At 49.8% G+C, this 25,737-nt stretch overlaps 1 protein-coding gene across 2 annotated transcripts; it reads left to right on the forward strand.

Moving 5' to 3' along the window:
• The first annotated feature begins 3,533 nt into the window (after positions 1-3,533).
• On the forward strand, positions 3,534-25,676 carry LOC142888170 (pleckstrin homology domain-containing family G member 4B-like). 2 transcript variants are annotated; one of them, XM_076026237.1, is made up of 25 exons: positions 3,536-3,800; positions 10,446-10,643; positions 10,858-12,805; positions 12,911-13,102; positions 13,697-13,817; positions 13,937-14,030; positions 14,103-14,189; positions 14,535-14,651; positions 14,728-14,826; positions 15,084-15,235; positions 15,333-15,471; positions 15,743-15,865; positions 16,361-16,558; positions 16,939-17,657; positions 18,490-18,957; positions 19,401-19,650; positions 19,886-19,975; positions 20,267-20,578; positions 20,658-20,828; positions 20,925-21,102; positions 21,196-21,312; positions 22,396-22,680; positions 23,282-23,517; positions 23,730-23,789; positions 24,119-25,676. In XM_076026237.1, the coding sequence occupies exons 1-24, from the start codon at positions 3,798-3,800 to the stop codon at positions 23,766-23,768; spliced, it is 6,336 nt and encodes a 2,111-aa protein (XP_075882352.1). In that variant the 5' UTR covers positions 3,536-3,797; the 3' UTR covers positions 23,769-23,789; positions 24,119-25,676. The 2 variants fall into 2 exon arrangements, with proteins under 2 accessions (XP_075882353.1, XP_075882352.1); XM_076026238.1 differs by lacking the exons at positions 23,282-23,517; positions 23,730-23,789; positions 24,119-25,676 and having other exon boundaries at positions 3,534-3,800; positions 22,421-22,559.
• The last annotated feature ends 61 nt before the right edge of the window (positions 25,677-25,737 follow it).

Genomic DNA, 25,737 nt, shown 5'->3' on the forward strand with positions numbered 1-25,737 from the left:
GATTGAACTTCTTTGCTCAAGTAAAAGTAAGAACGGGACAGATTCTGAAACGTACTTCAGAAAATGTAGAAATTTTCGCCATGAATAAAACAATACATTATTAATTCATTCATAATTTCACTGATCATTTTGCAAAAATGAAAAAGTTCTGACAGAATAATCTAGACTGAACAGACCAGAAGTCTTCATAAGCAACTGGATCATTTTTAAAAGCTTTGATTCTCTCAATACTATAGTTTTTTTTTTTTCTTTTTAACTGCAGCACAAACATTGACAAACATTCTCTGGGTTGAGGACTTACTGAACTGTGACCCCAAAACCGTGGTACTAAAAATAATCTCCCCCTAAAATAGGATCCATTCTTATATTCAGCTACACAACAGCATAGTTCAAATAGCTCCACTTCAACCAACAACAAACAAACAACAACAAAAGTAACAAGAACCTTTTTTTTTCAACCTAAGTAGAAAAGTAGAATGTACAGATGTTTGTGTTCAAATTTAGGGAGTAAAAGTAAAAAGTCGTCAGAAAAAGAAATACTCAAGTAAAGTACAGACAGCTAAAAAAAAAAAAAAAAAAGGTGATCGCTGCAGTTGAAGAACTGAAAGAAAACTACAGCAACAAGTTTGGTTTTGATCCCCAACAAAACTTTTCTTAAGATAACAGCAGCCCGCGCTGATCCCGTCGCGTTTGCGTTCTGTTTGCAACCCGACGGCGGCCCGAGTCGAGGAAAACAAACCGAAGCGGCCGATCCGCTCGTGAAACTGCCAATACCGTGAACTTCCTGCGCAGCCCCTCCGTGACCCCGACATGCATCTCCCGCAGCTATGCTAACTGATTTGCAGAATGGTAACGAGGTGCGAGCCGGCTGAGCTAGAATTTGGGCCGACGCGTGCCGCTCGTGGTGGGGATGCACGAGGCAAAAATAGAAGGTGCGCTTGTTTCCATCACCGTCGGCGGATTAGCGGCTTCTAAACACTCTGTTGGGTTTAAGGCTATTGTAACACACACACACACACACACACACACACTCCTGCTCGCACCTTTGCAGACATTCGCTCTGACAGGGACGCTTCCAAATACAGCAAACGCCACCTTCCCGCCTGTCAGCCTTGTTTTATTGGCTGCTTCTATTTTTTTTTATTTTTTTTTTCGTTGCGCGAGCGGAGGAGCCGCCGCTGTGACATTCCTACTGGGGATAAATAGGAAGATGACAGGGCCGACTGCTGATACAAACCAAACGCCAGTGAAAATCACTTTACGTGCGCAGCCCAGATTTAAAATCATTTTCCGTGGGAAAGTCATGAAGTAAAGTCCACCAAGATGTTCGATTGGGTTCCTGTCAGCAGTGTGTCTTCAGATAGTCATGTGACCTGGATGGCGCTACACCAAAACTTTTGAAGTTAAGTTTTGAAATGACATTTATCTACGTCTACGACGAAAAGCACTGCAACCATCTCCAGTGTGAGTGTCACCCGTCCTTGAATGGCGAATGTTCTCTAAAGTTACAGTCTGTTTTCTGTCTTTTATTTCAGTGGAAATGCTTCCATCCAGTTGCACACTCGGGCAGTTGTGTCATCGCCCCATTAGCACTGCTCCCTGAAACAAAGCTCCGACACAAAGCCAGTGGACTGGTTCTCACTTTTTTTTTTTGGTGGATTAATCTGATCCACATGCCAGGCTCAGATTATTCTAGAGGGTTTTTTTTGTAGTAAAGGTTGCTCTGCATGAAGGAAAATTATTGTTATTGTTATTGTACTGCCGAAGACTGCGGCCTCACAGCGTTGTGCTCGACGTCTGGCGAGGCTGGACAGGCAGCGTCTGGCGGCGCCGTGCAGTGGTGCTCACGAGCTCGGGGGCAAACACGTGTCGTTGCTTCAGTTTTGTTGTTTTCTGTTCCGCCTTCTTTACTTTTTCATGCAGCGCCGCTTCCCTCATTATCTTCACTGTCACCCCGGCTCTCCTGCTCCCCCTACAGGCAGTGCTGGTGAGCGCTGAGGCAAGCGTGTGTGTGTGTGTGTGTGTGTGTGTGTGTGTGTGTGTGTGTGTGTGTGTGTGTGTGTGCGTGTGACAGCATGTCTGTGGTGTTGTGTTTGAGCAGAGCAGGCGTGTCCTTGCCAGAGGAGAGAAGCTGTTGATTCAACTGGTCACAGGCGAGGCTGCTCGTCCTCGTCTCCCTCTCCCTCTCCCTCTCCCTCCCTCTCTTTCTCTTTCTCTCACTCCCCCTCTCGCTCTCTTCCCCCCCCCTTTCTCACCACTCTCAGTCGCACACACATTCTAAACAGGACGTTCTTCTTAATCCCAAATCTCTCCTCCTCCTCCTCCTCCTCCTCCTCCTCCCCCTCCTCTTCTTCATCGTCAGGGTGCCTCTGGGACTTGAAGGCGACATGGAAGCGGTTCGCCGGCTTCAGAATAACCAAACCAAAGAACCAAAGAGCTTAAACAGCTCAGTAAAGCTGCAAACGTAGTCAAACAACGACCCCAGTAGAATCAACCTTCCGTTCTCCACGTCAGACGTTTCCTTCCTGTATCCGCTCCATCCTGGTGGTTAAAGAGCCAGCAGAGAACATGTTAAGGTGCCGCCTGCTGGCCCTGTGTTTGGACCAACCGTCCAAACTGCAGCAGTTTGGTTTGCTGCCAGTCCTGCTGCCTCCTCGGCAGCTGCTCGGTGCTTCCCGTTGGCACGGCGGCTGAAATAAGAAGCCCGTCACTGTCTCACGATGCCGCTCTTGAGTAAACACTCAACAGCAGCAGCAGCAGCAGCAGCAGCAGCAGCAGCAGCAGCAGCGATCTCTTCCCCTCTGGGCTGCTCTTTCCTCCTCTTCTTCTTTTAATGGACCAAATTCCATCTGGTCTTTTGTTTTTTTGACAAGGTAAAGGCCCCTGAGTGCTTCAGACTGGAGCCTTTTCAAAACCGATGAGCACTTTTCATTCCATCTCAGTGGGCCAACTGCAAATTCAAAAACTTGCCCTCAGTTTATTTACTTTTTTTTTTTAAATCTGAGCAGACGTCACGGTTTCACTTGTTCCCTTCTTCTGATTGGTTGCTTGACTGTCCAATTGAATGCAGAGGCAGCTTTTTTTCCTTCCTATCTCCGGCCATGTGTTTCTCCTTGAGCAAATGTTCTCATGTTGTATTTGAAAATATTAATATCAACCTGCAGTCAAACGTCGTTGTGCTGTGACTGCCTGCCTGTTTCTTTTCGGCCCAGTTTAAGACATTCCGAACAAAAACAAACTCCCTCAACCACATGATGGAGGTGCATGTGACCCAAATCAACCTCACTCCATTGATTTTGGTGAACTTTCAGAAAGATTCCCTGGATGCTGCAGTGGTACACGGGCTGCCTTCTCTCCTCCTCTTCCTTCCTTTCTGCAGTTTTCTTCCATTTTTCCTTCCTTATTTGTTTCCCTCCCCCCTTCACTCTCTCTCTCTCTCTCTCGCTCTCCTCTCTCTCCTACTATGTCATCTTGCTGCCTCACACGGCGGCAGCGGCAGCAGTCGAGGTGTCGACACACACCGCAAACCCACACACACGCACGCACGCGCTCACGCGGGTGAGACAGCAGAGAGGGAGAGGGAACCTTGACGGATCCCAGACTGCGTTTTGGCTCACAGGCGCTCAGACGCTCGTCCGGCCGCTTGCGAGCGTCGCTGGTGGAATGATTTCGCTTCTGTTGGGAGAGACGGCCAGCAGGAGCTGCAGCGGCTCCGAGGATTATTGCCGCCCTGTCTGGATTACAGCGAGAATCGCTTTGTTTGTGATGAGAGGGAGTGACGGCTCGCAGGAAGGAAGATGGTAACGTAAAATAAACAACAACAAATAAATCAATGGGCTCAACTTCCCATCCTGTCCCGAGAGACGGCTGGGCAGGATGATTACTGTGTAGTCCAATATTTCTTCCTTCAGGTTGTGATGCACTTGTTGTGATGTGAGTTAAGCTTGATGAGGTTGGAAGGTTAGGTGTTCTAGATATGAAGCTCAAGAACGATGAGAAAACTGTTTAACAGCCTCTTACTGGATCACCTTCAGGTTTCTGTTTCTGAAACGTGTTTGATTTGAGGTTTGGCTGTTACTTTGCATTACAAGATAGCGTTGTCACAATGTAATTAAAGAGCAGCTTAGATTCAGTCAAAGTTCTCTTTTTTTGTTTTACTGGATCAGCGTCCCAGTAATCAACCTTCACCGGATCCTGGACGTTCACCTTTTGCTCAAGTCCTGCAGCTTTTTCTGTTTTTTTTTTAGCCGTCCTGCTGCTGAGTCGTCTGGCTGGGAACGCGTCCGTCCGCTCGACTGCGCTCAGCTCTGCACGACTCGCCCGAGTGCCGTGACTCCAAGGTGAAGGTCTCGGGTTTCTTCAGGCGTGGAGGCGGATTTCACAAACCGGCCACTGTATCCGCCTGCTTCCTGGACTCCTCCCGTGTTTACTGCCGTACCGTGTCACACGGGCCGAGGGGAAACCAACCCCGACGGCCTCGGGGTGGGGTGTGATCTCAGGGACGGCTTGGAAATCTTCACCTCGCATGTTCCGAACTGGGACGTTTCTCTGAATGTATGTATTTATGTAGGCACTGGCAGGGAGGCTGTGGCCCCGGCAGCCTGCGCATAAAGCGGATGTTGTTTGGGCCTCGCCGACTGGGAGGAAGTTGCACAGGGAGCAGAAATTTTAAAAAAGCCCGCCCAGCTCCACTGTACGTTTGATTTGGCAGGACACCACGGAGGTGTGTGTGTGTGTGTGTGTGTGTGTGTGCGTGTGTGTGTGTGTGTGTGTGTGTGTGTGTGTGTGTGTGTGTGTGTGCGTGCGTGCGCTGCGATATTTCCCGCCTCTTTCCCCGCATGTTTGCCATGTCGTGGAAGCTAGAGCCCATTAAGTCAACTATTCCTGTCTTGCTAGCGTGACCTCAGTGTTTGGGTGTTTGTTCCTGCGTTGACCAGTTCGCACACAGAATCTTTTCTCACTCGGCAGAAAGACGCCCTGTCCCGTCTCGGTGATTCAATGGAAACACGCAACAGTTGGCTCAGCGTCCCTGTTAGCAAAGCGCCTTGTTCGCCTTGTCTCTGGTCGGAGCCTGCTGGTTTGCTTAGGAATCGAGTTGCATTTCACAACTCAGAAATGCCCGCAACGTTCTAGTGACACCTGCTTCTAACTTTAGAAACATGTATAAGTTGGGTTGTGTGGCTTGGTTGTAGAAATCCAGTGGTTTAATCCAAGTGAAATGGAAAGACAAGCGAGTGTTAGCGGAGAGCTAGCTGTCTTCGGCATTAATGTTCAACGAGTTCCTTTAGCGAATCGCTACTCGAGATAGAACTAGCGATACTTAGCGATATCTAAGCATGGGAAAGAAATGTCCCTCGTCTTTGGGGAAATCTGCTCCTGACTTTACTCCAATGGTGCCAAAACCTGAGCTAAATTAAATTTCTGTGCCATTTCAGAAATTCACTCAGCCGCCCGATGACTGGCTGGGAACAGATCGGCGAACATGGACTGACTGTGAAGTGAGTCATCCAGCCAACATTTCCCACTGAAACAGACTGTAGTGCAGTTTTGCACCATTGGAGGTGTTTGCAGTTGTATATAGTTGGCCAGATTCAATTAGCACGACTGAGCTGTGTTTTCACCTGTTCCCGCCGTCTCTAAATGGTCGTTTCTGGCTGTTTGTTCGGAAATCTGCTGCTAACATTAAGCGCAGCTGTGGGCTAATTACAGATGACACCAGTGTGTCAGTGAAAGCTAAGCTGCACTTTGATGTAATGGCACGCCCTCGTGCGCAGTGCAGACACGTCAGCTCGGTCCTGGCTCCGGCTACTCGGCTTGTTTCTAATTTACTGATGCGCCTCACGGCGTCTTAAACACGGGCCTGGCCGACGCCTGGCCGCCGCTCTGCAGCCACCTTCAAAACGTCCTGCTGATCAAGGCCGTCATGATGAGTGTTTGCCCTCCGCAGGCTCCGATCCGTTGATCCTCCCTCAAGCTGCTAAATATACCGTCTGGCTGTTTTGGTGCCTCCGTGGTCGTGTCGTGCAGCTCCGGCGGGCTGTACTTATGTCCAAGCTTTGCCGTGATTCCGCGCGTGGTGTGTTGAGGTGTCGCTAGGTGTGTCAGACATGAGAGTGACCCGGGCCAAAACGGACAAAGACTTCTGGACTCGGTGATGCCGACTTTGTTGCTACTGTTAGCGAGTGTTCTGACCCCTCAAGCGACTCTTTTTTGGTTTTTGATTGTCACAGAAAAGCGACTAGCGGAAACTCTCGTGACTTTTTCTGCTTCTCTTGGAAATATTTGTGGACTCTTGATGTGTGAAGCTATGTTCTTGTTACCTGGTCACAAATGTCGTCATTTAGCGACTCCTCGCAACTTTTAGGACAGCCAATAGCTGCAGTTCTTACTGGGGAGCTGGCAACACTGTCTGGTGCTGTCTGTTCAAGTTTTGTCCTGAGGCTTCTCTTCCTCAACTGAAATGTTCAAGGTGCATCTTTGAGGCCGACCCATTTTACTCCCAAACATAGCGTGAAGTAAGAGAGAGAGAAAAAGAGGGAGAGTAAATTATTCATGGTTAGTGGCACTCAAAAGAGATGCTTCATGTTTTTGGGCGGCCTTGTGTTTTTCTTTTTTTTCTGGTAAACATCCAAAGAACTGGGTGCGGTATGAGAGAGCCCTGTATTGAAACGTTGAGGATTTTCCTGTGGTGAGTCAGCCGGCGCCTTTAGCGCTAATCGATTTACTTAACAATTGGATTTCCCCTGCAATTTGTCAAATAGCAAGGGCTGTCTGTGTTTGCTGCACGTGGCCGCTCGCCGGCACACAAACATGGTTTCTCAGCGGCGGATCACCGCGGCAGCCGGGCTGAAAAAAAAGGCTCGGTTGTCTCGGTTTCCGTGACGTAGGTTTGTGCTGCGTACTGCCCGCAAATCTGTGAGTGGAAGGATTATTACACCTGTAAATACTGATTAACAAGGTCAGGTTTGCTTTTTGGAAGCAGCTATGGCAGATAGCTTATTAAGGAAGGCATCTAGAGTTACAAAGTTGCTATTTCCTTTTGAATGTCAACATAATTATAATCATAAAAAGGCAGCGGCAAATGTTTTTAAACAACAGCAGGGATTCCGAAGTGAAAGCCTCTGAATTCTGTGGGTGTAAGAAAGTTTCTGAAATTACCGGAGAACTCTTGACGCCTTGATGAGGAGGACTGACACGCACAACAGTGACAGAAAACAGCCGATAAACATAAATATTAAACTCTGATGAGGTGTGATCGATTCAGGCTAGCATCCTAGCAGGTTGTGCTATCGTTAGCGTTGTGTAGCGTACCACTCTCTGCCGTGACTTCCACAGTTTCTAACAGACAGAGTCTGTTACGTCATGAAAGTTAAAGTGCAGCATTGATTTTTAAAACACTCCTGTCCTATGAAACGTGTATCTGTGTCTACATCTGTTGAACTCACAGTGTGGGAAGTGGAAACACTATTAAACGTGCAGTAATCTCTTTTTCTTCTTCCTTTTTTTTTTTAGTGATTAGGAGCCACAGGCGCAAAACACAGGAAGCAGATTCTTCTTGGTGCTTATTTAGAGATGGTATCAGTGTCTGTGGAGCCTCTGAAGTCGCTGCCAAATCGTCTCTCTTGTGCTTATTGTGCTGCACATTTTTTCTCAGGCATCTTGTGTAGATGATATTGCACAAAGTGGATATTTGTGAGAAAGCTCGGTTGGCTCGTAAAGCAAAAGGAGGGGCAGAGGTCACACAAATGGGAATTTGCTTGGAGGGACTTTAAATGAGCATTTCATGAAGTTTCTGACTTGAGGATTTATTCCAGAATGCAGTTGTGTCCACATCTTTTTCCAAGATTTTAAATGAAATGAATCCGTGAGACCTTGAAAGTCATCACCTCTCCCCTCCTCTATAGATCCTGTCACTCTCTCAAGAAAAACGTTGTGGATAAAACCTGCACATTATTGACAAAAGGACCAAGATAAATGCAGAAAGCACTTATACGAGCCCCTCGTGTTTGCTCTGTTTCTCATTGTTGAATATTCTGCTCCTGCCCGGGCAGGAACCAGCTTGACATCAGGAATGCGCAAAGACTATTTCTGTTTCATAATGACTCCGAACAGAGATGCCCAAACTGTCCTCGGCTCCCCGCGCTGGGACATCTTATCCACAGTAATGCGAGCGTCACTGCGTCTTACTGTGGCAGACGGGGAGGTTTATATCGAGCCATGGAATTCTGCGACGCGCTCCCCCCTGACAGACACGTCTGTACGTCCCGCATGTACTCGTATGCACCACATACGCCCGCTGATGGATGGACGCACAAACAAACACGCACTCAACTAAGTCTCTTGGTCGAACAATACACACGTCTCTCCACGCTGGTTGTTCCTTAAAGCCCCCCCGGGACCTCAGGTTTACAAATACTCATTCAGAGGTGCAGTTTAATCCTGGGAAGCATCGAAAAGACTTTTGGACGCGTCAGCTAGCTCGACGCTTTCGCTAATGACATTAAAGTGGCTTTTGCTAGTGACATGCCAGTGGTGCACTTTACATGAGCAACATACCATTATAGCAACGTTATGGTAGCAGCTTTGCATTAGCAACATTCCCACCAGGACACTAGATTGGAGCTTCCACTCAGTCACTCAGTTCCTGGATAAACAGAAGGATTTTCTTGCTCTGAATCTGCGTCCGATTGCTCAAAAATGTCGCTCTGCTCAGGAAAGCAGCCCTTTCTGATGTCACAAAGAGCACCACTACCTCATCAAGACGGGGAGTTTGCTCCACCCTTTGTGATAGTCTCATGCTGTCCTTGTTTTTGTCCCCCGGTTAACATCCAATGAAGCATCAGTTTTAGCAGGGACCTGAACCTTTTTGTTTTTTTTAGAGTTTTTTAATAATTGATTTTCTCAGCGCTGTACTTCGAGTGCACGTGTAAAAGAAAAAAAAGATGGGAAAAGTGGGATAGCGTGGGACCTTTTAAGGACAAGCTTTGTTTTTCCCTCTTGGAGGTGCGCCGGAGGATGCGATGCAGAGCTGCAGCAAGCCAACTTCATTCCTGCTGGGACATAACTCACACCCTCATCGACACACCTCTCACTGTTTGGATCGCCGTTGTTTTCCTCCTTCCTCATGGCTGCGGTGGGATTCCGACAGGCATACTGAGGCATACCACTTCAAACAAACAGCTGTCAGCCACAAGTTGTGCCTCTGCGACGCCGGAGATCTAAATCCTGCTCCTCAGGTGGTGGCCACATGACGCTGACCACATGGCTGAGCTAGGGGTCAAAGGGCGGGCGACGCTCACATCCTGATGCGATATGGCTTCCCACAATGCCTCGGCCTGCACGCATGTATGTACAGTGACCCCTGAGGGTCTGCTGCTGTCGCCCCTGGCTGGGCTAAATAAAGCAGGACCTAAAAGTGTGTGAAGGGCCGTGAGTTGGGGTCGGGGGGGGGGGGGGGGGGGGTGAAACCGTAAACCGGGAGACTCGCTAGCCTTGGCAGCAGCCCGCACATGTTTACTTGATTGTTTGCCGTCAGCCACGCCGGCGATACGTTTAACGGCGAGGGGTTTGTGTTTGCGTAGCTGCACTCTGCGCAGGTCAGGGGGGTTGAGGACGAGGCCCGAGCCGTTCACGGTGTAGATGCCGGGGAGATACAAGGGGCTGAGGTTCCTGTTATGTAGCGTTACAGTGCCTCAAGGATGATTGGACGTGTGTGTACATTTCGCGTGAATGGCACGCAGATATTTTCTAGATCACTTAGCTCCATCTGTCAAGTAAACAGCAAGGGCTTCTTTTTGTTCAACCCTGCTTAGCTGCTGAATTGCTTAGATTTCTAGACTGAAGTCTTTCGCTACTGTCTTGCTACACTCCAATAAAAAAAAGCAGGGGTTTTGGTTTTGTAGAATTCCGTAGCCTCTTTTTTTTTTTTAGCTTTGATTTGATTTGATTGGTAGCTGCTAGCTAACCTGGTAAACCTTCTAGCAGCACCTGAAAGGGCCTTGAAAAGGGCAACAAAAAAAGAAGAGGCTAGAAACAGGTGTTACAACAAACAAGTGTTAGTGCTAGCTTAACTAACATAGGTGCTGCAGAAGTGGCTGCTTCACCAAAAATGGGTTTAGCGAAGACAGCATGGCATCTCCAGAGACGTCAGCGCTTACCCACAGGAGCACCTGTACGTCACGGTCAATGGCAAACTCACAGATGAAAATGAGGCGAGGATGAAAAGGAACGAGGACGTGTGATGTGCTTAGACAGCACATCACACGTCCTCATTCCAGCTCCAGGAGGCCTCCAGCTTTGGGAGTCAGTCAGAAATCCCATTGGTTCACTCCCCACTCACCCCACACATTCAGCCTTTGGTCAGATAGATATGTGAGATGATTTCAGAGTAATAATTTAACCTCTGACATGTTCCCAAAAGCAAATCCTCTTCCTGCCCTTTTCAGAACCCCGAATCCCTGGAGGGCTCCATCCAGGACCTGCTGTCGGCGCTGTACCCACCGTTCGAGGCCACCGCGCCGACTCTGCTCAGCCAGCTCTTCCAAGTCATCGACGGCCGTTACCAGGGAGATGCCCTGCGGTGCCTGCTGGACTTCCTGGTACCAGCCAAGCACATATTAGACATTGTGCAGCAGGCTGCATGTGTAAGTCACTGTGTTGTGTGTGTGTGTGTGTGTGTGTGTGTGTGTGTGAGCGCATGTGAGTCACATGACTCTGGGTTAAGATACAGTCAAGCAGCAGCTCAGTGTCACCATGTCGGCATTGCGGCTGTTTTTATGGCAGCATTCATTATTTGAACGGTAATTTGAATCTTTTGACGCGTACCAGACCAACCAGAGGACGCTTGCTCTCCTCCAGGCCCAGTACCCGGACGTCCTTTTTCTGTGTGAGGGCTGGCCGCTGTGTCTGCACGACCGGGTGGTTGTGCACATCGCCCCCGTCGACCCGCTACTCCTCCAGCCCGGCGACTTCTACCTGCAGGTGGTGCCGTTCTGCCACCAGTCGGCCCGCATTCTGGTCTGCGCCCTGCTGCGGGAGGAGGGCCTGCAGGTGGAGCTGGTGGAGGAGACCCCCGTGCCGGAGACGTCCTACCCCTGCATCTTCAGCCGCGAGTGGCTGGAGGAGCTCAACCGCGGGCGCCATGGAACGCCGCTCAGCAGCTGCCTGCTGGCGTCGGCTCGCGGCCTGGTGAGGCTGCCCTGGGAGCGGGTGTTCCTGCCTGACCTCGTGGACTCGCACCCCAGGGGTAGGATGGCCTCTGCTCCACCTCCGTGCCCTCCGCTGCCTCGCCCCCGCTTTCCCGAGAACTCCGACTCCGCGCCCGGACGCCCCCCCACGACCGTTCAGAACTCCACCCGGACGTCCTCGCGTCCCTCCGCCTTCTCCGTGGAGACCAGGATCTGCCCGGCCAAGCACGGCATCGCTGTCTCGCTCTGCCTGGTGGACACCAGGGCGGCGGCGCCGTCATCGTCGTCTTCATCCAGAGAGGCGGGACCGGAGCCCAGGCCTGTGGGTCTGGTGTCGCCCCGGGCGTGCGCTCCCAAAGCTCCCAAAGAGACGTGCACGGGAAAAGTTTCTGCTGACCAGCAGGAAAACATCAAGGGTCTGACGGAGGGGGAATACATCGACATCCTGCAGGCCACCATGCTGTTCGGCCGAGCCCAGTCGGCCCGCCAGCAGCAGCAGCAGCAGAGGGAGGGAATGAAGAAGCCCACGTGCACGTTGGGCTCGCACGTGCACACGGCCCACACACACCTCCCAAGCCCTCAGACGGCTCTTCATCCACAAACGTCAGCTGCGAAAGCTCGCAACAACGACGACAACAACAACAACCGCCACAACGCACAGAGCTTCTCCGGAGACGTCGCCTCGTTGTGGCCCAATGTGTCGGCCGAACCGGGACCCCCAGTCGCTCTGTCTCCTCTCCGCCATTCCCAAGCCCAGTGCGTCCGTCCTGACTCCCAATGCATCCGCACCGTCCGCTTCTCGGAGCAGCCGTGCACGCCGTGCGCCAGGAGGAGGACGGGCGAGAAGGTGTCCCGAGCTCACGAGCTGAGGTGTCGCTACAGGGACTCCTACCAGGCCGCCATCCAGAACCCTGTGGCCTTTGGGCGGGAGGTGGAGAGGGAGGGGCTTGTGGTGGCCTTGGCCTCGGTGGAGGAGGACGAGGATTTCTCGTCGGCGTGCGACGCCACCAGAGGGTCGGGGTCTCGGTGTGGCGGCCAGGCACCGTGGTTTGACCCCGCAGCGCAGGGCGAGGTCATCTGCGAGGAGTCGGGTGAGAAGAGCACCGCCCCCTGCTGGAGACAGGAAGTCACAAACGCCGCTCCCAACGTCTCCAGGTTCTCAGAACAGACAAACTATCAGGACTCCTGGAACGCTGACGTTCCCGACCAGAAAGGATCCAACCTTTCGGCCGATCCTCAGCAGTCGCACGTGTTTCCCGCCCAAGTCCACTCATCGCCGTTGACTTCGGGGGAGGCGGCCCCGGCTTGGGACGCAACCCAAGAAACTTTGACGAGGAGGCAGGCGAGCACGGCGGGAGATCTCGCCGCCGCTCGGCCGGCGCCGCAGCGCAGGCGGGACTCGGTGCCGGACGGACGCTGCTCCTCGCTGTCCACGGCCGTGGTGGACACCTCGGAGAGGTGCGAGCTGGTGCTGGTGGAGGGCCGGAGCGTCAGGAGGCGAGAGGGCGGCGAGCCCGGCGGCGCCGAGATCCCTCAGCTGCACGTGGTCAAGTGCAAGAACAGCACGGCGTTCCGGTTGGTGTCGCCCAAGATCAGCAGGAAGAAGGTGCTCCTTCCAGGTGCGGAGCATCATGGGCGCTATTAGTGTTAGCGGTAGCTCCTCCTGCTGTGAGTGCAGTTTTCCTGCAGTCAGAAGCCTCCGTTTTTTGTTTTTTTTCCTCCAGATGGCGAGAAGCACAGCAGCCCGGCGCCGACCAGCAGAGACGGCCATCAGGTGCCGAAACCCTCTCAGTGTGTTCCGCCTCCAGCTGCAGAGAATCCGCCTGCCCCTCCACGACCTCGGCCGGACCACCTCCCTCTGGGCTCCCCGGACCCCACAGCCCACCCACTCTACTTAGGAGTAGCATCCCTGACAGGTGGGTTTGTGGTGGAAACAGTGAGTGTCAAACCGTAAAAATTCTACTTAAAGATTAAATGTCGTACTGAATTTCAGGGTTTTTTTCAGTATTTGATCTCCTCTTCATCAATCTGATCAATAGATCAGCCTCTGCAAAAACACTATCTTCCTGCTGAGACTGACACTGGTGCACTTTCTGCACATTTGCATGGGAAAAGTAAATAAAGAGGGTCACAAGGCGGTTTCAGAAAGCTGGCTGAGTACCTGGCTGAGCCTCGGAGGGCCCTTTTTGACATCACAAAGTGCCAATTTCTGTGCGTTTAGAAACACGTACGCTCTCTGCAGAGAAAGCAGCAGTTAAGAAGCTACTTTTTCAGTCTGAAAGGACATGACCACTGAGGTGCTAGCGCCCTTTGTGACATCACAAAGGTGCAGCAGGTGCTGTCTGGAAAGCGTAGCGAGCAGAAGAAGTATCAGATGGACTTTTCTTACTTCTGCAGAGCCAGACTGTTAAACCCTGGATCTGATCTCATTCATCTGTCTTCCATGACTGTGGATGATTCTATCGTTGCTGTTATCATTTCCATGAATTCTGAGTCTGTGTGTGTCTCAGGTGGCAGGGACCGGACAGGCAGGGCAGTGGTTGAGCTCTACGGAGATCACCTGGGATGGAATTCCGCTGTAACGAGCCGCGAGCTCTTCATGATGCTGCTTTACTTCCACTCCATCACGAGGTAACAGCCGCCGCCGAGCCCGAAAAAAGTTTTAGCTCTATCACAAAAAAAAAAAAATTCTGCCTCCTGACATTTTCAGTTGGCAGTTCCTCATGTGTGTTGTTTTCTGCGGTGTCCAGGAGAGAGATCAGAGACGCTGGGATGACTCTCATTTTCGATGCAAAGAGGACAAATCCCCCACCGCAGCTCTACAAGGCCATGATGGAATTTCAGGTATCGGGCGCACAGAGATAAATCAGAGTGAGGAGAGAAAAGCAGCTCTCATGGTGTGTGATGATGTTGCAGGAGCAGACTGGCCAGGCAGTAAACAGCGTCGTGCTGCTGGTGGACAAGGAGAGCAGCCAGCGGCCGGAGAAATGCCCAGGAATCTCGGTCAGCCTTTTCACTCTTTCTATCCACTGCGTGTGATTTGAACAACAGCTTAATCAGCGACAGATTTCAAGGCCATTTGTTTTTTTGGTTAAATTCCCAAGAGGGCTATGGACCAAGTATTTTTTAATCTATATATAATTAATTTAAAAAAAAAAGTGTAAAAGAACCTTTTATTCTCTTTTAACTTTCTTTAGGAATTATTTTTGGATTATTTTGTAATTATTTTTGTAATGATCGTAATTGGATCCACAGTTCTTCAAAAACAAACAGCAGAAAATGATGCAAAAGCTGATGTGGTTGCATTTAGCATGGACCTAACATACAAACTCGGTTGCCTCCGAGCAGACTGAGGTGGTGACTTCGCTGAAGTCCCTGCTGAAGCTGCTGGAGGCCAGTCAGCTCAGCCCTCGGATCGGCGGCACGCTGTCCCACAGCCACTGTGACTGGCTGGAGCTGCACCAGGTGAGGCCGAGTGCACGCGCGTTTGCTCGCAGCTCTACCGTTCAACCGCATGAACTCTTGTCTTGCCCCCGACTAGAAACTCTTCCCGTTTGTGTCTGACCTGCACGAGGCGTCCGCCCTCCTTCTGAGGGCCATCAGTCGGCTGGAGGAGCCTCGCAGGACGGACACCGTGCAGGTATCTCGCTGCTCTCTCCTGGTTTCGCACTTTACAGTATGTTTAGTGTTGTGATGCCTCTGAATCCTTTGGATTTATCTTATAAGTCCCTCTCGTAAAATATCCCATACAAAGTGTTTTAAAAGAGGAGACAAAACTTCTGTCTGTCACATTGGAGCAAAAATGATTATTAGTAATCATGAAAAAGAGTTTCAGAAAGACGCAGGGTCGCATAACTTAACAATGTGAACAAATGACTCGTCATCACTCTGTAATAGGCAGCGCAGCAGTGCATGACGGACCAGAGGACCCTGATGAAGGACGTCCTGGAGGACAGCCGATTGGTCGGCCTGCAGAGGGAAGGCGGGGCCGTCCTGGCCAGGCTGAGGAAGGAGAGCGACCTTAGATATCCTCACTGCGAGGACTTCAGGTTCGCACTCACAAAATCAACTGCCTGCGGCTTAATCCTCACCTTCCCGCAGCCCTAATCGGTTCCTCTCCTCCACCGCCTCCCCTGCCATGTGCAGCGACGCGGTGGACTGTGTGACCAGTTTGTACAACCAGGTGGAGGAGCAGGCCCACGCCCTGGTGCAGAGGTCCAACATGTCGCTGGAACACCTGGAGCATCTGCTGCAGCTCAGAGAGTTGGAGGGACACTTCCTGCAGGTGAGACTCATCTCAGTGACATCTGCGGCAGACCTGAGGGAAGCAGGAAGAACGTTGCGTCTTTATAGCAAAATGAAGAATTGATTGATTTGGGGTTGACATATAATGATTAAAAAAGAAAATGCATATGCATTTATGTACACTAAATGCTTTTTACTTTATGTTATTTTACAAATATACGGTTGTTTTACAATCAGTTACAATATAAACAGCATTTCTCAAACAACTCAAACAAGTTTCTTTACATGTAAAATCTCTTGGTTGCCTCCAGATGCAGCAGTGGTTCAATATAGAGGGGGAGCGCCACCTGCTGGAAGCTGAGTCTGTCGAGGACTCTGGAGACAGGATGGAGCACATTCTCAACACCTTCACTGGTTTCCTGATCGAAGCCAACGTGAGTGTTTGTTTTTTTTGTTGTTTTTTTTTAATGACCCCTCTCGCACCTCTCTGTGTTTGTTCCCATTCAAATCAAATCCAACAACTTTGTTTACCTCGAAGGCAATTCAGTTTGACAGCATATACAGTGATAGCGTTCATATGGCGAGCAGCCTGTCGTCTGTAGTCACTAGTGTCAGGTACAGCACTCTGGCGCCCTCCTGTGTCTCCCCAGGGCTCAGCAAAGCTCAAGGTGCAAAGTGCAGCAAGTCTGTGAAAGGTGCCACCCCAGCCACGTTCACGTACACGCGAAAAATAAAATAACAATGAAAATATATTGCAAGAATAACTAAGTACACTATAAAAATGAACATGAAACAGCAATAAAATACAGTGGAATAAAATATATAAAAACACATTGAGGATTTGGAAAGGCCAGACAGGATCCCCAGGGACTCCAGGATCCATTCCCATCAAAGTGATTACATGACTTCGTGTCACATGCCACCCCCAGGACCGGAGGCACCACGCCATGACACTGGTGTCGGAGGCGGAGCAACTGCAGCAGAGCGGCGTCTCCTACCCAGAGACGGAGGCGTTCGGGACTCTGGTGGCCACCTTCAAGGCGGGCCTGGAGGACTTCCTGTGCAGGGCAGAGGACTGCGGCAGGGAGCTGCAGGTCATGGTCAACGTGTGCGACTTCTGTGAGCAGGTCGGCGTCTCAGCGGCGGGCAAGACTTCTTTGTTTAGAGACAAATATGTTTGAACCATACATTTTTGAAGCCCTCCTGCAAAGGGGTCATGCAAAGAAGTTACTTCTAGTGGCACCTTGACATACAGCAGAGGACTGTTGTTTTAGATCACAGCCATTCAGAAGTAGCAGTAACAGTGTTGAATAAGAATGGCAATTTTAAAAATTAAATAAAATCAAAACTGTAGAATATAATTTCTATGTGCACAAGCAGCTTCTGTTGAATCACAACGTCTTTACTGAAACAAGGCAGCAATTCTGTAATGACTTTATCAAACCTTTCTTCTTCTGAAGCACACAGATGTAATTTAATTCCTGAATTCTATTTTCTCTGATTCCAGGCTACATCTCTGGCCAATGAGTGCACTGAGTACCTGGATCGCAGTCAGTCATCTAGAACCCATCCAGAGCAGGACCAGGGCCAAACCAGCGCAACTCTCACTCAAACCCACTCTGAGACGTCACAGCACCAGATCCAAGGCTCGGGATTGGACGCTGCCACCGCCTGCCCGCCTGCCACCCGAACAACACGCAGCTCAGAACCAAACAGCAGCTGCGGTGCCGGCAGTGGCGTTCCATCAGGCGGCGACCTACAGTCTGTCCTACAGAGCTTCCAGGACCAGTTCCTCCAGTTCAGCCCGGAGAGATTCCAGGAGGTTAAGGCCCAGGCCAGCGCCCTGAGGGGCGCCAGGGGGATGCGGGTGTGGAATGCAGCCTGGCTGAGATGCCAGGAGGCCCGGCAGCAGCTCCAGGAGCGGCTGCACGAGTCACTCCAGGTCCCGCAGCGCCCCCCAGAGTCCGGCAGCTGCTGTGAGCGACACTACATTGACGTGCTGAGCACCGACGTCCAGGCGGCGCCACCTGGTGGCCAGAGCCTGCACGTGCAGTCGACTCCCGGGCCCCGGCACCCGCAGTGGGAGAGCATCGTGTCTGGAGAGGTGGACCTGGGGAAGAGGAGGCCCCTCCTCCGCAGCGACAGCGTGACCTCAGCAGCCGACGAGCCAGAGGGCCGTGCTGATGCTGGGGCAGGGTCAAAGGTCGCACCACAGTCGCCACACAGGTAAGACCTCAATCATCTAAAACAAAAAATATCTCTTTAAATAAAAATAGCTCTCGCGCAGCGATCGTTTCGGCGTCTGGTCTATTTTGTGCGTGAGCCGCAAGCGATCCGCGTCAAGCTGGACAGGAAGTCACTCAAAGAAACATGATAAAAGCCGGTTAATTTCAAAATAAAAGTAATTCTCAGAACAAAATACTGCGATTGACAAATGCGATCATATCTGTGTACGTTATATTTGTCATTATCTTAACAGAATGAGGGAGAGATGAAAACAAACAAACAAACACACACGCGCACACACACACGCGCACACACACATGAAAGAGAGCAACAGAGCGGGCTGGCTACGGGGCCGGGGTGGGGTTTTGTGCGTCTAAACACACAGACAGGGAAAGAGCGAGAGAGAAGAGGCCGACAGGAGTTGTTGTCAAGTCAGGATGGACGACGTGAAATTGATCTTGCTGATAAAAATAGCTCTGAATGGGAGCAGACAACAGCTGAGCAGAAGCGCTTGTCGACCCTCGCAGGGAAATGCGTGTCTCGTGTGAACAGGAGAGCTTCAGCTCGCGCGCAATTTTTGTGGGCTTCCGGGTGTGAACCCGGCCTAAGACCCATAGTCGGCCCCTCTGGCCGATTTCTGGAAAGAAATACTTTACATTATGGGGTTAAAATTATAACGCGGCCTTGAAATGCTAAATAACAGAATTTTACACATGCAATTCAAACCGCGATGAATCACAGTTAACTATGAAGATTAAATTAAGATTAAAAAAATTTGACAGCCTTGAACTTTGTTGTGTTAACTTGTGTCTCCGGCTCTGGTTGCCACCAGGTCGACGAGGAAGGCTGACAGGGAGGCTCGGAGGCGACAGGCCAGCCGAGCGAGGAGCGAGCGCGATGCCGCGGCTCTCTCTCAGTCCCACACCGTCGGCTGCCAGTGGTTCCCTTGGGGGCGGGGCCTCGGCGTGAGGTCCGCCAGCCAGGACTCGTGTGCAGTAGCGGCGGCGGCAGCGCACTCGTCCACTCCGCCAGAGCAGCGTGTCCGCCCTCCGTCCTCCTGCTCCCACCACGGCCAGCCGTCCTGCCGGATCCTGCAGGAGGCGCAGAAGTTCCAGATCTCCCGCCACGGCAGCTTCTGCTCCGAGAGTTCCTGCATGAGCGAGCAGGGCGGCGCCCTCGCCTCTGCCTCCACCGTCGGAGGGAACGGCTCCCTCTGCTGCAAACACTCCAGCCTGCCCGCCGGCAGGTGTGAGGGCGGGTTTTGTCTGGCGAGCCCTCAGGAGAGCGCCAGCAGCGGACTGTGAGTTCAGTAGCTGTGCCACACAGTTTATTACTCCAGCTTATTCCAAGTTATGGGAAACTCCATCACAGCTTAAATATAGTGACCAATACATACAAATACAGTGTCTAGATAAAATCTAGACGCTGCTATTAAAGGATACCGACACCAACACTGATATCGATATTTGGATCGTTATGCACGTCACTAACAACATTAACATCACCGCATGGCCGTGAAGTCACGTGCATGACCTTTAACCTTGCTGACCCTGTGAGTCTTGATGACACGATGTGCTCTTCTCTCTGTCTCCAAGCTTCCAATGAAGCACTTGAGGTACTGTGTCCTATCTGTGAATTATTTCTTGGGCTGTGTGTCACTGTTGCTTCTTACAGAAAATCCTCCGTCGACTCTCCGGTCAAATAAAGCGCGATTCAAACTTCTCTTCCCGTCGGTTTGCCCAGGCGGCTGCAGCGAGTCCTGGAGGAGCTGCTGTTCACCGAGAGGGAGTACGTTCGCTCGCTGGCCTATATCCTCACCCACTACCTCCCCCTGCTGGACAGACCTGACATCCCCCAGGACTTGCGGGGCAAGCGGGGCGTCATCTTTGGCAACCTGGAGAAGCTGCACGACTTCCACAGCCACTACTTCCTGCCGGAGCTGGAGGCCTGCCAGAGGGACGCCGCCATGGTGGCCCGCTGCTTCCTCAGACATGTGAGCAGACCCACGATTCCCCTGCACTTCCTCTCTGTCACATTTGCAATGTTTGAGAGGTGAAAAATAATAATAATTTCGTGAAGGGATACCAGAAGTTTTCCCACAGATTTCTGTGTATCCCTGCGCTTCTTCTTCTGCCACAATTGTATGTTTGAGTGATTTTTCTGATAGTGTTGTATTCCTGCTACGTGAATTCTACTCATACGACTCCAATTGGATTTTACTTCCACAGAGTGAGAGTTTCGCCCTCTACGCTCTCTACAGCAAGAACAAACCTCAGTCGGACGCCCTGATCCTGCACCGCCGACACGACATTTTCAAGGTTTAAAACTCTGCCATCCTCTAACTTCACCTTTTCTGCCATGTTTTAAAGCTGCTTTTGGTTGCTTTGTTGGACCCTCCACATATTTGGAAGGTGACAAAAACACAGTGGTGCTCAATGGGCATATGTGCCCTTTGTGACATCGCATGGAGTTTATTCAAAGGCAACGCGTCTGAAATAATGTGACTTTTACATGAACATGAACTGAGACACAATCTCTCCTCCGGCGCTGCTGTCACTCGGATCCTGTCCGTCCTCTCCACGCTCTCACTCTGTTTTGTCCTCCGGCAGAGGAAGCAGCAGGAGCTCGGCGACATGATGGACCTCTCGTCCTACCTGCTGAGGCCCATCCAGAGGATCAGCAAGTACAGCCTGCTGCTGCAGGACGTGCTAGCTCTGTCCGCCTCCCGCCGCCCCAAAGAACCGGTCCAGGAGGCGCTGCTGGCGTCCAGCGTGTGCGCTCAGAGCGCGTACGCGCCCGACCTGACGAGTGGCGAGAGGGAGCGCGAGCGGGCCGAGATCCAGGCCGCAGCCGAACTGGTTCGGTTTCAGATGCGCCACGGCAACGATTTGCTGACCATGGACGCCATCAGGGACTGTGATGTAAGGCGGCGAACGTTTTGACTTTTGTGTGTTTGTAGCGGTGGGGTGAAGGTGCCTGACGGGACTTTTACGCTACCAGGTGAACCTGAAAGAGCAGGGCCAGCTGATTCGCCAGGACGAGTTTACCGTTTTCTTCCGGAAGAAGAAATGCGTGCGGCGCGTCTTCCTCTTCGAGGAGCTCATCCTCTTCAGCAAGACCAAGAAGAACGACGTGGGCAACGACGTCTACGTCTACAAGCAGTCCTTCAAGGTTGGGCGCTGGCGCTAGTGATGTCCTCTCAGGGTTTCCCAGCAAGCTAACCGTACGGCTCGCTCCTCTGCTTCCATGCATGTTTTTCTGCTCCAGACCAGCGACGTCGGCATGACGCACAACTCCAGCGTGAGCGGCCTGTGCTTCGAAATCTGGTTCCGCCGGAGGAAACGCGGCGACACCTACACCCTGAAGGCCTCCTGCGTGGAGGTGAAGAAAGCCTGGACCGCAGACCTGGAGAGGATTCTGTGGGACCAGGCGGCTCACAGCAGAGGTGCCAGCAGCTGCCACGCGACACTTCTGCTCTTTGTTAACAGTTTTGCTGCCATGTCTTTCGAAGGAACACTGAGCAGATGTTGTGTTTTAGAGCTTCGCATGCAGGAGCGGGTGTTCATGGGGATGGGCCGCAAACCTTTTATGGACATTCAGCCCAGCGACGCTGCCATCTGTGACAGGGCCGTCAACTGTGTCCTCCCCGGCAGAAGTAAGGACCTGCATGCAAAAACGTATATTTTACAGTGATTGTGGGGTAGAAATGCCCATAAATGCATCATTGCCTTTGTTCAAAAACTTCCTTTAGTCATTTCTTTCTATAGTTCCCCTGTAGTGCCACCCTGGTCATTACTGTAATGATAAACTCCCAACAATTGTTTAAACTCTGAAGTATTGTATATCTATTGTCAACGTCTATACCAGAAAACATTTTTTTTTTCCGTCTGAACCAAAAGTCGCACCAGATCCCACAAACAGTTGACTTCCTCTTAGTTGTGGCGAAAACATGAAGCAGCCGCTGCTGGATGCCCTCAAAAGTACCAAAAGAAGATGAAGAAGAAAAGAGGAAGTGACTGTAAGCCTAGCTGCTGCTGCCGCCGCCGCTGCTACTGCTGCCACTAGCACAGATGTCGCTACGGCGGCAGTTTAATCAGAACTGAATCAGAACAGCAGCGGGGGAGTTTGGCTTTCCTCTTGACTGGCTTTGGCAGGAGTTTGTTTAACATCAGTGCTCAAAGGGGCTAGCATCGTGTAGCGCCAATACCAAGCCTCATGTTGCAGCTGATTGGATTAAAATTCTGATTTGGTCTATTTGAATGTGACAGTGGGTTTATCCAGTCACTTAACTAGTTTTGCCTTCTTTCTCTGGCCCCCTTTACTGGGTTCCACCAGGTTTCTACAGGGCAAATTTTAACATAATATTCAATTGTTGATGTTCCACATCATGTTTACCCACCACCCCCCAAATTAAACCCTGACCTTGAAATGAGAAAAAGAGAAATCCATCAGCCTCAATGTCATTGAGAGCACTCTTAATTGCCAATTTGCAAATGTTAACGTTAGCATCCGTTGCTAACACTGGGATTTATGCTGTTTTACCAAAGTTTTAGCCGAGTGGCTGCATGTCCTGCCGTGCTGGCCTCACGTTTCTTTCGTTTTCTTGTCCTCATGTTTTTTTTGTGTCCTTTCCTAACAAAGTCACTGAGGAAGGAAAATGTGCAACAAGTCATGTTTGTGCCCCCGAGACCGCCGCTTCACGTTCTCACCCGTGGTGTCTATCTATGTCTGTCGTCAGTCCCTGTGGCATGTTGTTCACACAGGGGCTTAGAATACCCGCGGCCGCACTCCATCGGCTCCGGCAGCACCGCCTCCACCACGCTTAGCCAGTCGTCTTCCTCCTCTGGCCGGGGCTCGCTCTCCCCCGCCGGTTACCTCGGGAGCTCGTTGCACGGGGCAGAGAACAGCCTCGCCGCCTGGCCCTCTCCCGAGGGCGCCGGCGAAAACGAGCTCAACAGTCAGCATCTCCACCAGCCTCTACTTCACCGCAGCTGTGAACAGTGGAAAGCTCATCACCGCACGAGTGAGTCGAGAACAAACAGCTCACTTCCTGTATGTTGTCCTCACAACAGTGTAGAAACGGCAGCTACGCAGCTAGCTAAACTCTTCCTTGCAAATGATGACTTGAGTCATAGTTAGCTTTTTGTTGCTGTTTACTGTGGCTCCTCAACACCAGCTAACATAGATGGATAGAAAACTGGGACAAATTCAGCATATGCTTTCCCAAATGTAAATAGATGTAAATGAAGTGTTCTAAATACAAACACATCAACTGTAAATATGTAAATAATGTTTTTTTTAACATTAACTTATGCTTCCAATTATGAAATTATTTACTTACAACATTGCCTCTGTAGCATTTACAATGTGGATGGTGTGCAATGACCACAGAAACACAGGTGCCCAGATTCAGCTAACTCCTTCAACTGCTAACAAAAAGTTACCTCTGGACATACAACTTCCTGGGAAGGATAAACAGATATCAAAATAAAAGCACATTCAAATGTATGCCTTAAAGGCAGCGCATCCTGCATTGTGCTGCTAAAAGTTCCCACCTACCTTCCACTCCCTTTGTTTTTGTGTGTGTGTGTGTGTGTGTGTGTGTGTGTGTGCGTGTCTGTTAGTGGACAGCACCGAATCGTCTTCCCAAGGCTTCAGCGTGACCAACGGCTCCGACCACAGCTGCCTGTCTGCCATTGACGGCGAGGTGGCGGACGACTCCTCTTCCTTGGCCTCCCAGAGTTCTAAGCTCCGCCCACCCCTCTGTCGGACCCCAAGTCTTCGAATAAATGGCTCTCCAGCGGTCACCAGGAAGAAGCCCAACGTCGCCCCCAAACCTCTGCATCTGGCTAATAAACAGGTACCAGTGAAGGACGGTGAAGTGTTTTTTTTTTTCCAACACTGTAAGAAACATGGATTAGAAGGAAACATCATTTCAATTAATATTGTATCATCATACATACAGGCATAAGTAAAAGAATCATATTTTTGTCTGGGCTTTCAAGTCGCCATACGAAACAGGATCTCAGCTGTGTGTAATTGATTTTGTCTTTGATGTTTTGTTGTTTGCAGTGTGACAACATCATCATTGGAAAAACAACAGAAGTTTGAGCCCTGAGTCCCAAACACAAGGTAAGTTAATATTAGTATTTACATAATTTTTTTTTTTTTAATTTGCCATTTGAAAATTTCAAGAACACCAAACGTCTTATACAGTTACTGTGCTCTTTAATCTGATATCCTGAAAATATCTGCCATCCTGTTTTGTGGGGCAGATGGTGTAGAACACAAAACAGTACAAAAAGGAGCCAATCTTTAGTTGGACCAGGGTTTTTTTTTCTTTTTTATATCCTTTTTTTTTCTTTCTTTTTTTTTTATAACAATTGCAATCAGTTTGCATGAAGTTTTACCGTTAACTCGAAATGAATCATGCTTCCAATTCAGTCTTGTGGTTATTGCAGAACACCAGCTGCCAAAGTCACCACTCAGCTGACAAATAGGATCAAGTGGAAGAAAGTCACAAGACGCTGCTGTTTGGTCACATGTTCCTGTGGCTGGACCAGAATCAAGTGCAGGGTGCTGGTTTTTATCAACAGAACAACTTATGACTGGGCACTGTGTGATTTGGTTTGGGTTTTATTTAAAACAAGCAGACAAGCATACAAAGAGAACACTGTGAATGGACACAGCTGCATCTGAGACCTCCATCTTCATCAAACCCTGGGCACCTCAAGCCGATGGTTAAATCTCTGTGTCATATTTACAAAAGGAGCTTGAAGGTCTTGTATCACGCAAAATATAATTCAATAAATAGTTGTGGGATGTTTTTAAGGAATTTCAGATGCTGTTCGGATGTCCTTATTCCTAAATAAGGATTCAGGATCCAACACTGATGACCACTAGAGTCCGGAAATTAAACTACATGGGGGGAAAAGTAAATGTAAAGAAAAATGCATCCCTTCCCTGTTGTTTTTCACTCCGTGGATGTTTCCTTTGATCTTTGTCTGTGTCAGTCTGTGCACCATCCATGCAGTCTGTATTTAGTTGTGTATGCTTTATCTCAAGGACCGACCACTTGTGTTTCTGATTTGTGTTTTGATCAGAGTCTCGGCCTCAACCTTTACAGTTTGTCATACTGTATTGCAGCTTTTAAATGTTGTCTTTTTTGGATTTTTTTTAATATTTTGTTTGAGTTGAAGAAACTGTCCTTGTCTGTTGACTTGTGTTTTTGTCGTCTGTGTTAAACAACACACAATGTAAGTAAACTTAATGAAAGTGAACTTAAATTAAAATTTGGCTTCATCGTAGTGACCCGAATTTCTTCTTTTTTTTTCTTTTTTTTTTAAAGCCACTATGTTTTTATGACCTGTCAGATGTCTGCTGTTTTCAGCAGGACGACCCTTTTAATGTGTGATACGTTTGTTTTATTTTCTAATTGTGTATTTTGTTGAATTTATTTGCCTAATTTATGAGCCCCCCCTCCCCCAGTAAGTTTAATTAAATATATTACGGTTCCTTCCTTCTGAACTGTGAGCTCCTTGAAGGAGGGACCTGCCATATGTCTCTGTCATGAGAACCTGTCACCACCCTGAGGTGATGCTTCATTTTTCCACGGAACACTTGATGCTGCAGTTTTTTTTATTGCTTTGGTGGTGATATCATCCCTGCTGAGAAGTGTCTGTCTCTCTGCCTGCTTGCCCTTCAGTTCCCACAGTCCAGCTGCCATTTCAAAATCTATTTTTGCCTCTCAGGAACTCAAAAAGCAAAGTCGAAGTCCACTCATGCTGACGAGACACCATTGTGCGTTGCACTGTCTGAACTATAAGAACCCTGCAAGAGAAGAAGGCTGAGAGGCTTTCAGCCTGACATAGAACCTTCTTCCCGGGTGACGTCTCATTTCCTGCTTCTCTCTGTGTTCCTGATGCTTTTGTTTTGAACAGAACATTGTTTGCTACTGCAATGCAAAAAATGTTATGGTTCAAAGATGAATACATTTGACAAATATTTGGATTGGTTTCACATGGTACAAGTTTTTTTTTTTTGGCTTAAATAAAAATATTTCTTATCGTTTTGATTTAAA

The sequence above is a fragment of the Nelusetta ayraudi genome, unplaced genomic scaffold (genome assembly GCF_046127955.1).
Source record: "Nelusetta ayraudi isolate G7.1 ecotype Tasmania unplaced genomic scaffold, CSIRO-AGI_Nayr_v1 ptg000019l, whole genome shotgun sequence".
NCBI classification, from domain to species: Eukaryota; Metazoa; Chordata; class Actinopteri; order Tetraodontiformes; family Monacanthidae; genus Nelusetta; species Nelusetta ayraudi.